Here is a 15,000-nt window from a genome sequence, read left to right on the forward strand (position 1 = left end):
AGAGAAAGAAAGAGAGAGAGAGAGACAGAGATAGAGAGAGAGAGAGAGAGAGAGAGAAAGAGAGAAAGAGGGAAAGCAGGGAGGAAGTAAGTACAAAGGAGATAAACACTAATTTCAGTAATCATCAAAAGGACGATGAGAAAATCAATGTAATGGAACAAAATAAGAATTGAAGAATGAAAGAGGAGAAGAATGAACGTTGAAGAAAATTATTACGAAAGAAAGGAATGGACAGTAAGCAGAAAATAAAATAAAAGTAAAAAAAAGAAAGAAAAGTATAATTCACTTTGAGATCCACATTGTATATTCTCTAAATTTATTATTTGTTTATCTTGTATCACTTCACTTAAACATATCATCAATAATTCCTTTATCTTTAAATATTCAATTATTAAAACCTAATTACCTATATATAACACGACAATCAACTGGAAATAATCAAAGAAGATAAAAAAAAAACATAAATCAAATAAAAATTAAATGAAAACAACAAATAAAGTAATAATCTCAACACCACAAACTTGTCTTTGACTGTGTCTTTTCGCCGACTTGTATTTGAGGCCAAATGTCGTTCCCGGCAGGAGATTTTCGCCATTGACGCGATTTCCTCTTCTCATAGACAAGTTTAGCGCCATCGCCGAGCTCATTTGAAGGGGAAAGGGACGGAAAGATGGGAATTGTGGGTCAAAGTAAAGAGAAGGAGAGATATAGAATGATTATTTGTAGAAGAAAAAGTCTCGTGGATTTTTTTTTCTTTTTTGCAAATTTCCCGCCAATCTTGACGTAGCAATGCAACGTCTGCCTACTTTGTGTGGATTCTTTTCAGTCAATAATGAATTCCGTTAATTAAGATTCAGGGAATACTTAAATGTTGCTCGGAAAATAAATGCATATTTATGAACCTTATGAATAAGGAATTATTACTATATTTCCACATAATAATCCCAAGACATGAACACTAAAACACCCCAAAAATCCACATGATTGAAATAAAATACCAAATCCATTTTACTCACCACAAAGAAGAGTATATCCCTTGATAAAAATAACAGATCGCCCTTAAAACAGATAAAACGAGATAAAAATGGAGATAAAGCGATATGCATTTCCCGGAGATCAGCTGACTGTGACTCTCCACTCCCACTCCGAAATTCCCGAGACGTGGCGCCGAATCTGCTCTGATTTCTCGCGATTTTGAGGTGATTTATCGTTATTTCTGTGTTATTTCTAGGTTAGAGTGTTGTTTTAGGGTGTGGGGGCTATGGTGGGTAGGGTAGAAGGACGTGTCATGTCGTATATTTTGCGCAAAAGGAAGTTTTAATAAGACGGCCGCTTCATGTTTGTTTTTTTATTTGTTTGTCTTTTCATCGGTTTTTCAGATTTAGGGAGAATTTTAAGATGATTTCCGCTGTTTATTGTCTATATTTTGATAGATACTTCTCTTTATGTTGATTGTGGTTTCTTGTTACGAAATAACTTTTAATAATTTGGTATTAGCTTATATTATCCTAATTTCTCGTTTCTCTTCGTGACTCACGGTCATACTTTTTTTATTTTTTTTATATATTGGTTGTCAGGGAAATGCTTACAAGTTCTTTGCCCATTCAAGTAGCTTTCAAAACGTATATTTCCTCGTGGTAATATTGGCTTTTCTATCTAAATCCACTTGAAAGTTTAATCTGTTTTACTCTGTATAACACACTATAATGTACGGTGTTCGAAACTCGGCATTTGTTACTGAGAGCAACACACCCTCCAGAGAATAAGTCACAAAACCAGGGTATCATGCAAACCCAAAATCCAAACCCAACCTTTCCTATCTCTTATTTATTCCCTAGAAAGGGGGGACAAACCCTGGAAAACTTTCCCCTTTACTCCCCCCTCCCCATATTAGCACTTCATGCCAACTTACAGAAAACAGAAAACTAAGAACTCTGGCTGTGTGAAAGGATTTGTGGACTTAGGCTCTGAGCACTGATATGCAGTGGATGTTGTCATCAGAGTAGGGTCCGTTTCACTCCATATATGCTATGCTCTCGGTAATGTTATCCTGTAACTCTTTTGTTGGATAAAATGTATTGAGTGTTTAGAATGCTTATTTTAGCGTCTGGGACAAGATGTTCATCTCGGCCATCTTGCCCAGCTGCAAAGAAGGGCAAGAGGATGTCACAATAGCATTTGTTTATAAATGATAGTTATGGTACTCATAATATATTGGTAGATAATGTTATGTCCTACCAAAGGTTATTTATCAAAGATTATTTTAGTATTTGTCAGTTGCAGATAAGTTACCTATGCATCAAAGTTACAAATCATATGTAGTATGTAATAAAGACACTGGTGTAATAAAACAGTGAATATTTCCTTTCATGGTTGTTGCATTGTAGGTAATAAAGCCCTGGGAGAGTTCTGAATGTGACCTCATTACCTGCTGGTCCTGACAAGTTTGAAATGCAGCATTAGAAGACCAGCGATCTGAAGCCTAGTAATTGATGTGATAAATTAGAGATCCCTGGAAATTTATTCCCGAATAAATGATTACTACAGTCATTAATCTTTACTGTTTTGATATACTAAGCTAGGGGAAATTATAGATGATATTCTTGTAGAGAACAAAATGTTGCAGTTGTGTAATCTACGGATGGTAACACCACAAAATGGTACATTATCCCAGAAAGTGATGCCGACACTGTGACCATTGACCCTCCCCTTGGGAAGTGCCTGAATGGCACACCCAATTGCTGCAACTTAAGAACTATCTACACAGGCATGATCAGTGGGCACATTGTTGGACAACTGTAAAGATGTCAAAGGAGAGAAATGAGGAAACTACTTATTTACCAAGTAGTTTATCCACCTATAATGTCATCTCTATTCGTTCCTGCTAATCATGCCTGGCTGAGTGGACACGCCTTTAGATTGTTAATGAAATTTTATGACATGGAGTTGGGGACTATCTCTGGTGAGTGTGTCCAACGTTGCAGTTATTATTCCCGGTTTCAAATATTCACTGTGTAATGTGGATAAATCTCTTGTCAGCATTAGTAAATGTTTATGAAATGACTACACCCTGACACTTACCCCCTATTATTCCAGCCACTCCTGGGAATTCATAAACATTGCTGTATGAACCTAAAACCTTCCTAACCCACTTCGCTCCCATGCCCTCACCATGGACTTGCTCTCCATACAGCATTTGTAACAACCCATTTTCAGTCAGTCTTTATGGTATGGGTGCATTAAGCTAGGGAAAATGGAAGAAGATATTCTTGTATAGGACAAAAGCCTGCAGTTGTCAGTACAAGTTTCCAGACACAAATGGTAATGCTTCATATAAAGGAAAAAGATGAAAATCTGTACTCGCAGCCTAAGTCCACTCTGGGTATTTGTTACTGAGAGCAAAAGGCCCTCCAGAGACCCAAAAATCCAAAACTAACCTTTCCAACACCTGTGTGAGGTTGTTGCTGATATTTGTGTCATTTTGCAGCATATGAGGCTACAGCAGCTGTACATGTGTTGTATATGACTATTTCCTCGCTAACATTAACCCCACTTGGTGCTCCCAAGGTTGAGGTATATCTTGCTGTGCATACTGGGGAAGACTATTTGTCAGAGGGTGTGGGGACAAAGTTTAGTTTTCCCTTTCTTTATGACAGTTATTAGATTTTCCCTCTCTTAATGCAGTCAGTATGTAAATGTATACCAGCATGTTATATGTTGCCCAACTCTCTTGTTATCAACTAATGAAGGAAATATCATATTTATGTCAGTTACAGGCAAAGTTTACCTTGTACCATTTGGGTGTGTGAGGCAAAGTGTACTGGAAATACCATATAAGAAAAGTGTAGATTTGGGTAATTTTCTAGAACCAGTCTGCATCTTGATTTTGATATTGATTCATAGTGCTTTTATCAGTGCAAGGCAATATTTATGATATAAAACCCCATAGGTGTGGAGGGCATGAGGCATTGGCAAGGAAGTGATGGGGTTAGTGTGTGGTATTTGTAAATTTTTGTCATAAATGTCATTATAGTTTCACCCAGCCAACAATTTTGTGATGTGTCGATTTGTCTGTATCCCTACCTCCTCATCCTCAATGATTTAGGGGTAATCAGGGTTTTTTTGTTGGGGAGCATGAAACCAAGTAATATGCATTTCAATTGAGATAAAAAATCAGCAAAATCTCTACCACATGTGACTGGTTAGATAGAGCCATGACAGGGCTGAGTGACATATCTTTTGAGTAATCCAATTGAGGTAGAGGTAAACATTCCAGATTTCAAGTCTGTACAATTCGTCAGAGCTGTTGGATGTTCGTATTTTCATATGAATTCCACCAACTATATCTGCTATAGTTGGTTAGTGTACAATGATAGAGTCAATTGATATCAAATTTGATGGGTTTTAAGATGTTGACTGGTTCTAGAAGAATACTCAGTTTTGTTGTCTTAAAGCCATTCTCATATTTGTTTTAAGATACATTACGTTGAGAGATAACAAGAAGAGTAAATATGCTGTTACAATTTTTGTCAAAATCAGTTACAAGGTTATATCCTTTGATGATGAATTTGTAAATTGTAATTATTCAAAATCAGTCATGGTAAATATACAGAAAAAAGTAGTACCTACTTCATGAATTCAGCTGCTTGTGATTGACCCCAAAGAGCTGCAAAAACTTCTAATTACTGTCTTCCCCACCACAAAATAGGTTTGATATTTCATGTTTCACTAATGCTATGGTGGTCTTTAAATTGGAAGAGCTCAATTTTTCATACCAGAAAAAGTATATCATTGCCATATCTCAGATGCAGGTATCAGCAGAGCTCGAGAGTTAAAAAAGTTATGACCGTTACCACTCATTTATAAATGAAAATGGAGGAGAGATCGATTTGAATGTGTTAATAAAAAATAACTAATTTTCAAAAATTATATATATATTTTACCATGATATAGAACAATAACGGTAGTAAAAAGATGATGATAAACTAGGAAGCAATTCATATGTAATAGTATGGTGTGTGAAGGAGGAATATAGTAAGAGCAAGAGAGCTAGGGTTTAGTTGGATGGAATATGCCATACAACTACAGAATTATAGGGATAGGAAAACTTGGCAGTCATTGGCTTAAGTCTGAGGACCACCAACCAGGGGAGGGAGGGTGAGGGAGGAGTGATATCGTGGGTGTGGCTGATGGAAACTTGCCAGACAGTAGGAGATAAGTTAGAGGACACTACTCATCTCATTCATAATGAAAAACTGCGGGGGGGGGGGGGGGAAATCCTGCCAGTTTTTGACAGGCTGGCTATAATCATGGTAGACAGGACTGTACACACATTCAACGATTTATCATGATTGTAGCAGATCAGACTTTAGGGATTAAACCGGGTATACACGGTGACTCAGAAGCCAATAAACCATCACATGTGTTAGAGATTTATAACTCCAAGGGAGTGTATTGCCAGGGAGTTGTACATTCTGGCAAAAACTGTTTTACCAGAATATTGGGATATTACTATATCACATACAAACATTGCCAGTTGTCAGAACATTGATTGTCACCTGTCTCTGTGTTCCCTGTCAATAGTTTTATCTAAAACTTTCAGTTTAATTTTTTTTTGCCCAGGTTTTTTTGTCCACCAGTTCACTACTCATGTGGTAGTGTGCTTAGCCTGTTTTATACATTGGTCTTGAAGAGGCTTGTTGGTATCTACTATAGCACAAAGGATAGAGACCATAGTGATGCTTGATGCTCTCCTGATCTGGAATTTTTTTTGATGAATTAATATTGTCTTAATTTCTAAGTATGAATTTTTTTTTAAGATCATTTATCTACAGGGAAACTCCAGTATTATTAGAAAAGAGATGTGTTCCATAGGAAATGATTGGATAATTAGTATATTTATCCCATAAGATTTATAAGAGAAATGGGTAGGTTAGGTTCCTGACCACCATATTGACCTTAAAAAATTTCAAACCTTGGTCTGATTAAGCTTTGAATTTTAAATTTAGCCAATTAGCTACTATTATTTGCTATGGTATTTTTAGTCTAATGGAAGGTTTCCTTTTTTACAGAAATAGAAAATTGCCCAGTATGGCAGAACGAACATACGACTTGGTTGTATTCGGTGCAACTGGATACACAGGCCAGTTTGTGGCTGAAGAGGTAATGAATGTTTTTATAATCAGTATTACTAGTATTACTGTTATTGTAATTATTGTTATTTTAATTGTTATTGTTGTTGTTATTACTTGAGTTCTTGCTTTTATGTAGCTTACCCATTTCCTTTATGTGCAAGAATACACATACTCACCCACTAACACTCTCACATATGCACAGGCACACATACACACATACACACATACACACATACACACATACACACATACACACATACACACATACACACATACACACATACACACATACACACATACACACATACACACATACACACATACACACACACACACATACACACATACACACATACACACATACACACACACACACACACACACACACACACATATGTGCTTGTGTGTACATGCAGAATATTCATATACACATGTAAACCCCTTTACTTGTCTCAGTCTATCAACCACTCTTACACATTCCCACTCCCTCAGTAAGTACAAATGTACAAACATATGTACTGCCCACTCTACTCCTTCTCTTACTCTTTTTCTGTTACTCCTCCCCCTCCTACTATCTCTCCTCTCCTTCCCTTCCTACTTCCTCTCTCTTCCCCCATTCCTTTTTCTCTCCCCTTTCCTTCCTCCTCATTTTGGTAGTACATAGCCTCTTCTTTCATGGTTAGCTTCTATAGCAATTGAAAAACCTCCTTGAAGAAGAACTAATGGTACTTTAATTCTTCATTACTCCATGTAGTTTTGTTAAATGTAAATACAGTCTACAGATCTATAACAATTATAGTATATGAATTTCATTCTGGTCCTTCCAGGTGGCCAAAATTGCTGACAAAAATCCAGATGTGAAATTTGCATATGCCGGACGCAGCAAGGAAAAGCTTGATAAGACCTTAGAGATGGCACGTACGAACACCAAGTTGGAACTTAATGACGTGGCCTTGATCATTGCTGATGTGGGCGATGAGGAGTCCCTGCTGAAGATGGCACAGCAAGCCAAGGTTGTCATCAACTGCGTGGGACCTGTAAGTTCATCTCTTCCAATGAATTTGAAGTGTTTGTTTTCTTCTTCTTTGTCACTTCTTTTTTATCCTCTTTATTGTTGTCTTATTCTTCTTTGTGTTATGCTATTCATGATCTTGTTGCTCAGTCTTTTGGTTAGCTTGTTTTCAGCTCTTTTAAAACTACTCATAGATACCACTTGCTCTTTCCTCCCTTGCAGTACCGCTTCTATGGGGAGAAGGTGGTGAAGGCATGCATTGAAGGAGGAGCCAACCATGTGGACATTAGTGGTGAGCCTCAGTACCTGGAGACCATGCAGCTGAAGTATGCCAAGGAGGCTGAGGAGAAGGGGGTGCATATCGTGGGAGCCTGTGGCTTTGATTCCGTGCCAGCTGACTTGGGCACGCTTTTCTTGCAGGAGTCATTTGAAGGTAGGGAGTGCCTGGTGGGACTGGCTCTGCTGGAAACATTGTGAGTTGATCTCCCTATCTGCTTTTTCTTTCTTTCTTTTTGTTGGATTTCTTTTTGGTATGTTATTTTCATTGTTTTCATTTGTTTTTCCGTACCCTTTTTTCTATCCATGTTTGACCCACTGTTGAATGTTATGTTCACTGTAGTATTGCTTTGTTAAATATATCTACACATAAATGAGATAAGTTCTCAACCAACAAGGAGTCAGTTAGTAGACTTGATATCCTCGCCTTATTTCACCTTTTCTTGAGTTTATAGGATTTTTTTTTTTTTTTTTTTTTTTTTTACTAATAATGCTATCAATATCACTGATGTTCATATTATAGACAGAATGATTATTGTAACGTTAACAGTACTAACAGCAGTAGGAGATAAAGTACTTGTGAAGCCAGCTATGTGTAAAGACAAATGATAAACTAAACTCTCACTGGGCATGCGGTTTAACTCCTGAGCACAACAAAGACAGTAACAGTTTCAAAGTTGTGATAACTGTTTTGCATTCTAGTTGAGAATATACTTTTCCTCTTCCTTTCTAACTCATATTGTATTTCATAACCATTCACAAAGAAAAAAAAGTCCTTATATTCAGTCTCACTTTCTTTGAGAAAATAACACCTTCAGACTTTTATTGACACCTGTCAGATCAAAATTTTTAATGCTTAATTGAATGTCTATATGATGTTTAGATGCCTTCCTAAAGTCTGTCCTCCATAGGTGATGTCAACTCAGTGGAAATGGTTGTCGGTCTTCACGATGAGTCATCCGTAAGTTTATCTCTGTTGTTTGTTTAGAATAGATAAGTTTTTTTCTCTTTCTTTTCCTGGGTGTTCATTATTAAGTACCTGTAGACATGAACCAATCAAGAAATTATTTTTTTTAGTTTAATCTTTTTATGAAATTCTTGCAATACACTTGAAGTAGATTGTTATTTAAGTATTGTGAGGATTATAGATGTAGTCTTTGGAAATCACCATGTTACATTTTTTAAATCCTCTATTTAAAGTAGAAGGTAACATTTTTTTTCGTTTTTACTACACTTAAGAAATAACATTGATATTATTACTTTACCTGCTTAAATCCATACTTTTGGCTGTGTATATTGCTATATGAAATGTCAACACTTTCTTTTTATTTTTCGTATAATATAACCGTAAACTCCAGAAAAAAGCTTCACTGTATGCCTCTTCTCCTTTGGCAGGGAAATGCGCCAATCAACTTCACGACCATGGAGTGCGCCATATATGGATTAGCTCACAGTAGTGAGTTAAAAGCCATTCGCAAGGAGCTCTTCCCTACTTCACTTCCCAAGTCATCCTTTAAACCTGAACCAAGGTGTGTATACTCCCCCCTCCCCCGCTCTCGCTCGCTCTCACTCACTCTCACTCTCTCTCTCTCTCTCTCTCTCTCTCTCTCTCTCTCTCTCTCTCTCTCTCTCTCTCTCTCTCTCTCTCTCTCTCTCTCTCTCTCTCTCTCTCTCTCTTTTTCCTTCCTTTCCCTCTGTTCTTCAACCATTCTTCTCCTAGTTTTCTCCCTCCTCAGCTGCTCTTCCCCTTTCCAATGCAGCTCTTCAACTGGTACATTTTGCCCCATATTTTCCACCACAATATGACCATGACTATTAGGGGAGAGGAGATACATGAACAAGGTTTGTATCCGCAGGGGCAAGTTGTTCTACAGCGAAGAGGCAGATCGCTGGTGCCTCCCCAATATGGCATCAGACCGCTCCGTTGTCATGCGGTCACAGCGAAGCAACTTTGAGCTGGAGAAGAGACGCCCAGTGCAGTTCAATGCCTACTTTGGCATGGCCTCTCTGTCAACGGCCATATTTGGCATTGTGTTTGGGATCCTCTTCTACCTGATGGCTTCCTTCACATTTACCAGGTCACTTTTGCTCAAGGTGGGGAAGATTTATGATATGTTGAGATTTTTTTTCCCCTCTCTCATTTTGTTTATTTCCTTTTGGGTTCTATTTTTTCATCACCTTTTTGTTTGATTGTTTTGGTTATATTAATATTGTATGTGTAGGAAAATATCTAGATAATAGATCAGTGGTAGGCTTACATACATGTTAATTTCAAATATTAGCATTTGTTTTATACAGATGTCACCAAATTAACAAACTCTTGATTTTGCAGTACCCAGAGTTCTTCACCTTTGGCCTGTTCACCCGGAAGGGGCCCAAACGCGAAGACCTGGTTGACATGAAGTTCTGCGTGACCCTCACCGGCAAAGGCTGGGAGAAGAAGATAGAGGACCCAGAAGAACAGCACACTGACCCACCCACTGTTAGCAAGACTGTTACGGTAATTGGTGATACTTTTTCCTGTGTCCTTCGTAGTTGAGAGATTACTGGAGGAAGAGAGTGCATTATTTTTTTTTATTTTTTTTTTCTGAGTTAGTTTATTGTTCTTGATATATAAGATGGAAGTTAATTTTTCAGTCAGTGTTGGTGAATGTAGTAAGACTCACCTCTCAGAAATCCATTAGTTTAAACAAAAAAAATCTTATTTAGTTACATTCAGGTTAGAGGAACATGTTCCACTTCCAATATTTACCACTTGTGCACAGTTTCTTAGAAAAAAAGGTATCTTAATTGTATGTTGACAACAATGTCTCTTGAAACAGGTTGTTGGTCCTGATCCTGGATATTTTGGAACCGCTACCATTGTGAGTCAGTGTGCCCTGACTGTGCTTCAGGAAAAGGACAAGCTCCCCAAAAGGTAGGCTAATCCTGTCAAAATTTTTATAATGTTGTTAGTAGTTAAAGCAGTTTTTACGATTTCTGAAGCTAGAAATAGTAATTTTAATGTCAAATAGTCCACATCGGAATCTAAGCATTGTGGATAGAGACTGATAACTCGCTATTAATTATTTGTGATCAACTGTTCTCAGTGGTGGTGTGTTCCCACCTGGAGCTGCCTTCCTGAAGACTACCCTGCGCAACCGCCTGCAGGACAAGGGAATCCACTTCAAAGTCAAAGAGTAGAATCCACTGAGATTTCTTAGGAGATTAGAAGGGAGAATCATAACCAAATTTCATATGGCCTTATTAATGCATAAATTCCAAAGATATATTTAGATTGTGTAGTGTGGAAGTACTGGGTTTTGAGGTGAGGATAATCTGTGCATGGTAGGATATACTTTAGCAGATTATTTCCTCATTGAAAAAGCAATATGAAATAAGCTAATTATCTTCTTCTTTTTTTTCCCCTTCCTCTTTTTAATTTAATTTGATTTTTTTTTTCTCTCTCTCTCTCTCTCTTCTCTTGGCTTCCAAGGTTAGTCTTAATGGATGTTTGGATGGTATTTTGAGTTTTAATAGCATGACATGTTAACAGCTGATTTCTCAAGTAGGTGACCTAGAAAGATTTTTTTTTTCTAGGCATACTTTTGCTTGCTTCACTAGCAGTCACTCTGTCTGTTATTTTCTACACACATTTTTGTACTAATTTTCTTACTTATTTCCTCGTTTACTTTCTTTTTTCCAAATAAAATGGTAATGTGATATGGAATATTTATGAGTGAAAGTTGTTTAATATTTTTTTATAGCAAATGTCATTGTCTTAAGGATAGATGAAGTGAGGGCACGAAGGTATATTTTCTATATGTATCGATATTGTGTAATAGGTATGATGATACCCTAAATTATAGTGCCAAAAATTATTGAAATAATGAGGCTGAAAAATGCTGGACTCGCTAAAGATTGTGCCCTGCGTTCACTTTACACCTAACAGTTAACATGTTAAAAGTGAGTGAGAGTGGGGGGAATGAGTGTGTGTGTGAGTGGGAGGGATGGGATGAGTGAGTGTGAGTGGGAGGGATGGGATGAGTGAGTGTGAGTGGGAGGGATGGGATGAGTGAGTGTGAGTGGGAGGGATGGGATGAGTGAGTGTGAGTGGGAGGGATGGGATGAGTGAGTGTGAGTGGGAGGGATGGGATGAGTGAGTGTGAGTGGGAGGGATGGGATGAGTGAGTGTGAGTGGGAGGGATGGGATGAGTGAGTGTGAGTGGGAGGGATGGGATGAGTGAGTGTGAGTGGGAGGGATGGGATGAGTGAGTGTGAGTGGGAGGGATGGGATGAGTGAGTGTGAGTGGGAGGGATGGGATGAGTGAGTGTGAGTGGGAGGGATGGGATGAGTGAGTGTGAGTGGGAGGGATGGGATGAGTGAGTGTGAGTGGGAGGGATGGGATGAGTGAGTGTGAGTGGGAGGGATGGGATGAGTGAGTGTGAGTGGGAGGGATGGGATGAGTGAGTGTGAGTGGGAGGGATGGGATGAGTGAGTGTGAGTGGGAGGGATGGGATGAGTGAGTGTGAGTGGGAGGGATGGGATGAGTGAGTGTGAGTGGGAGGGATGGGATGAGTGAGTGTGAGTGGGAGGGATGGGATGAGTGAGTGTGAGTGGGAGGGATGGGATGAGTGAGTGTGAGTGGGAGGGATGGGATGAGTGAGTGTGAGTGGGAGGGATGGGATGAGTGAGTGTGAGTGGGAGGGATGGGATGAGTGAGTGTGAGTGGGAGGGATGGGATGAGTGAGTGTGAGTGGGAGGGATGGGATGAGTGAGTGTGAGTGGGAGGGATGGGATGAGTGAGTGTGAGTGGGAGGGATGGGATGAGTGAGTGTGAGTGGGAGGGATGGGATGAGTGAGTTGTGAGTGGGAGAGTGAGTGGATGGGATGAGGTGAGTGTGAGTGTGAGGGATGGGATGAGTGAGTGTGAGTGTGAGGGATGGGATGAGTGAGTGTGAGTGTGAGGGATGGGATGAGTGAGTGTGAGTGTGAGGGATGGGATGAGTGAGTGTGAGTGTGAGGGATGGGATGAGTGAGTGTGAGTGTGAGGGATGGAGTGAGTGAGTGGGTGGGAGGAAGGTGATGATGTGTTAGTGTGATGATGTGGTGTAGGGATGGATGAGTGATGTTGATGAGATGGGATGGGATGGTGGAGAGTGAGTGTGAGTGGGTATGGGATGAGTGTGAGATGAGTGTGGTGGGAGTGAGGGGGATGGGTGAGTGGAGTGGGAGTGGGAGGGATGGGATGTGGTGAGGTGGTGGTGAGTGGGTAGGGATGAGTGAGTGAGTGTGAGTGGGAGGTGGTGGAGGGATGGGATGATGAGTGAGTGTGAGTGGGAGTGGGATGAGTGGGTGGTGGGAGGGATGGTGAGTGGTTGAGTGGGAGGGTGGGAGGGAGTGTGGTGGTGGATGGTGTGAGTGTGAGTGGGAGGGATGGGATGGTGAGTGTGAGTGGGAGGGATGGTATGAGTGGTGTGAGTGGGGGATGGGTGAGTGAGTGTGAGTGGTGAGGGATGGGATGGTGGTGTGAGTGGAGTGAGGGATGGGTGAGTGAGTGTGAGTGGGAGTGGGAGGGATGGGATGAGTGAGTGTGAGTGTGAGTGGGAGGGATGGATGATGTGTGAGTGGGAGTGGGAGGGATGGGATGAGTGAGTGTGAGTGGGAGTGGGAGGGATGGGATGAGTGAGTGTGAGTGGAGTGGGAGGGATGGGATGAGTGAGTGTGAGTGGGAGGGATGGGATGAGTGAGTGTGAGTGGGAGTGGGAGGGATGGGATGAGTGAGTGTGAGTGGGAGTGGGAGGGATGGGATGAGTGAGTGTGAGTGGGAGTGGGAGGGATGGGATGAGTGAGTGTGAGTGGGAGTGGGAGGGATGGGATGAGTGAGTGTGAGTGGGAGTGGGAGGGATGGGATGAGTGAGTGTGAGTGGGAGTGGGAGGGATGGGATGAGTGAGTGTGAGTGTGAGTGGGAGGGATGGGATGAGTGAGTGTGAGTGTGAGTGGGAGGGATGGGATGAGTGAGTGTGAGTGGGAGTGGGAGGGATGGGATGAGGAGTGGAGTGAGTGGAGTGTGAAGTGGGCGTGGGAGTGGGAGGGATGGGATGAGTGAGTGTGAGTGGGAGTGGGAGGGATGGGGTGAGTGAGTGTGAGTGGGAGTGGGAGGGATGGGATGAGTGAGTGGGAGTGGGAGTGGGAGGGATGGGATGAGTGAGTGTGAGTGGAGAAGTGGGAGGGATGGGATGATGTGAGTGTGAGTGGGAGTGGGAGGGATGGGATGAGTGAGTGGGAGTGGGAGGGAGGGGATGAGTGAGTGTGAGTGGGAGTGGGAGGGATGGGATGAGTGAGTGTGAGTGGGAGTGGGAGGGATGGGATGAGTGAGTGGGAGTGGGAGTGGGAGGGATGGGACTGAGTGAGTGGGAGTGGGAGTGGGAGGGATGGGATGAGTGAGTGTGAGTGGGAGTGGGAGGGATGGGATGAGTGAGTGGGAGTGTGAGTGGAGGGATGGGATGAGTGAGTGGGAGTGTGAGTGGGAGGGATGGGATGAGTGAGTGTGAGTGGAGTGGGAGGGATGGGATGAGTGAGTGTGAGGAGTGGGAGGGATGGGATGAGTGAGTGTGAGTGGAGTGGGAGGGATGGGATGAGTGAGTGTGAGTGGGAGGGATGGGATGAGTGAGTGTGAGTGGGAGGGGATGGGATGGTGAGTGTGAGTGTGAGTGGGAGGGATGGGATGAGTGTGAGTGTGAGTGGGAGGGATGGATGAGTGAGTGTGAGTGTGAGTGGGAGGGATGGGATGAGTGAGTGTGAGTGTGAGTGGGAGGGATGGGATGAGTGAGTGTGAGTGTGAGTGGGAGGGATGGGATGAGTGAGTGTGGTGTGAGTGGAGGATGGGATGGAGTGAGTGAGTGGAGTGGTGAGTGAGGTGAGTGGGAGGGATGGGATGTGAGTGAGTGGAGTGGGAGGGATGGGATGAGTGAGTTAGTGGGAGTGGGAGGGATGGGATGGGATGAGTGAGTGAGTGGGAGTGGGAGGGATGGGATGAGTGAGTGTGAGTGGGGTGAGGGATGGGAATGAGTGAGTGTGAGTGTGAGTGGGAGGGATGGGATGAGTGAGTGTGAGTGTGAGTGGGAGGGATGGAGATGAGTGAGTGTGAGTGTGAGTGGGGAGGGATGGGATGAGTGAGTGTGAGTGTGAGTGGGAGGGATGGGATGAGTGAGTGTGAGTGTGAGTGGGAGTGGGAGTGTGAGTGGGAGTGGGAGGGATGGGATGAGTGAGTGGGAGGGATGGGATGGGATGAGTGAGTGAGTGTGAGTGGGAGGGATGGGATGAGTGAGTGTGAGTGGGAGTGGGAGGGATGGGATGAGTGAGTGAGTGAGTTAGTGAGTGTGAGTGTGTGATGGGATGGGATGGGATGGGATGGGATGGGTGTGTGTATGTGACTGGGAGGGATGGTGTGTGTGTGTGTGTATGTGACTGGGAGGGATGGTGTGTGTGTGTGTGTATGTGACTGGGAGGGATGGTGTGTGTGTGTGTGTATGTGACTGGGAGGGATGGTGTGTGTGTGTGTGTATGTGACTGGGAGGGATGGTGTGTGTGTGTG

General features: G+C 42.0%; 1 protein-coding gene across 1 annotated transcript; it reads left to right on the forward strand.

Moving 5' to 3' along the window:
- The first annotated feature begins 1,079 nt into the window (after positions 1 to 1,079).
- On the forward strand, positions 1,080 to 10,863 carry LOC125037361 (saccharopine dehydrogenase-like oxidoreductase). The gene is made up of 10 exons (XM_047630469.1): positions 1,080 to 1,199; positions 6,072 to 6,162; positions 6,962 to 7,171; positions 7,369 to 7,579; positions 8,334 to 8,383; positions 8,818 to 8,951; positions 9,279 to 9,516; positions 9,755 to 9,922; positions 10,245 to 10,339; positions 10,512 to 10,863. The coding sequence occupies exons 2-10, from the start codon at positions 6,091 to 6,093 to the stop codon at positions 10,603 to 10,605; spliced, it is 1,272 nt and encodes a 423-aa protein (XP_047486425.1). The 5' UTR covers positions 1,080 to 1,199; positions 6,072 to 6,090; the 3' UTR covers positions 10,606 to 10,863.
- The last annotated feature ends 4,137 nt before the right edge of the window (positions 10,864 to 15,000 follow it).

The sequence above is a fragment of the Penaeus chinensis genome, chromosome 23, assembly GCF_019202785.1.
Source record: "Penaeus chinensis breed Huanghai No. 1 chromosome 23, ASM1920278v2, whole genome shotgun sequence".
Classification (NCBI taxonomy): domain Eukaryota; kingdom Metazoa; phylum Arthropoda; class Malacostraca; order Decapoda; family Penaeidae; genus Penaeus; species Penaeus chinensis.

Excerpts from the sequence above, each read along its gene's own strand:
- LOC125037361 (XM_047630469.1), top strand. The coding sequence starts at position 6,091 with ATGGCAGAACGAACATACGACTTGGTTGTATTCGGTGCAACTGGATAC. Across the intron at positions 7,172-7,368 it reads TCATCAACTGCGTGGGACCT|TACCGCTTCTATGGGGAGAA; the intron begins GTAAGTTCATCT and ends CCTCCCTTGCAG. Across the intron at positions 9,517-9,754 it reads CCAGGTCACTTTTGCTCAAG|TACCCAGAGTTCTTCACCTT; the intron begins GTGGGGAAGATT and ends TTGATTTTGCAG.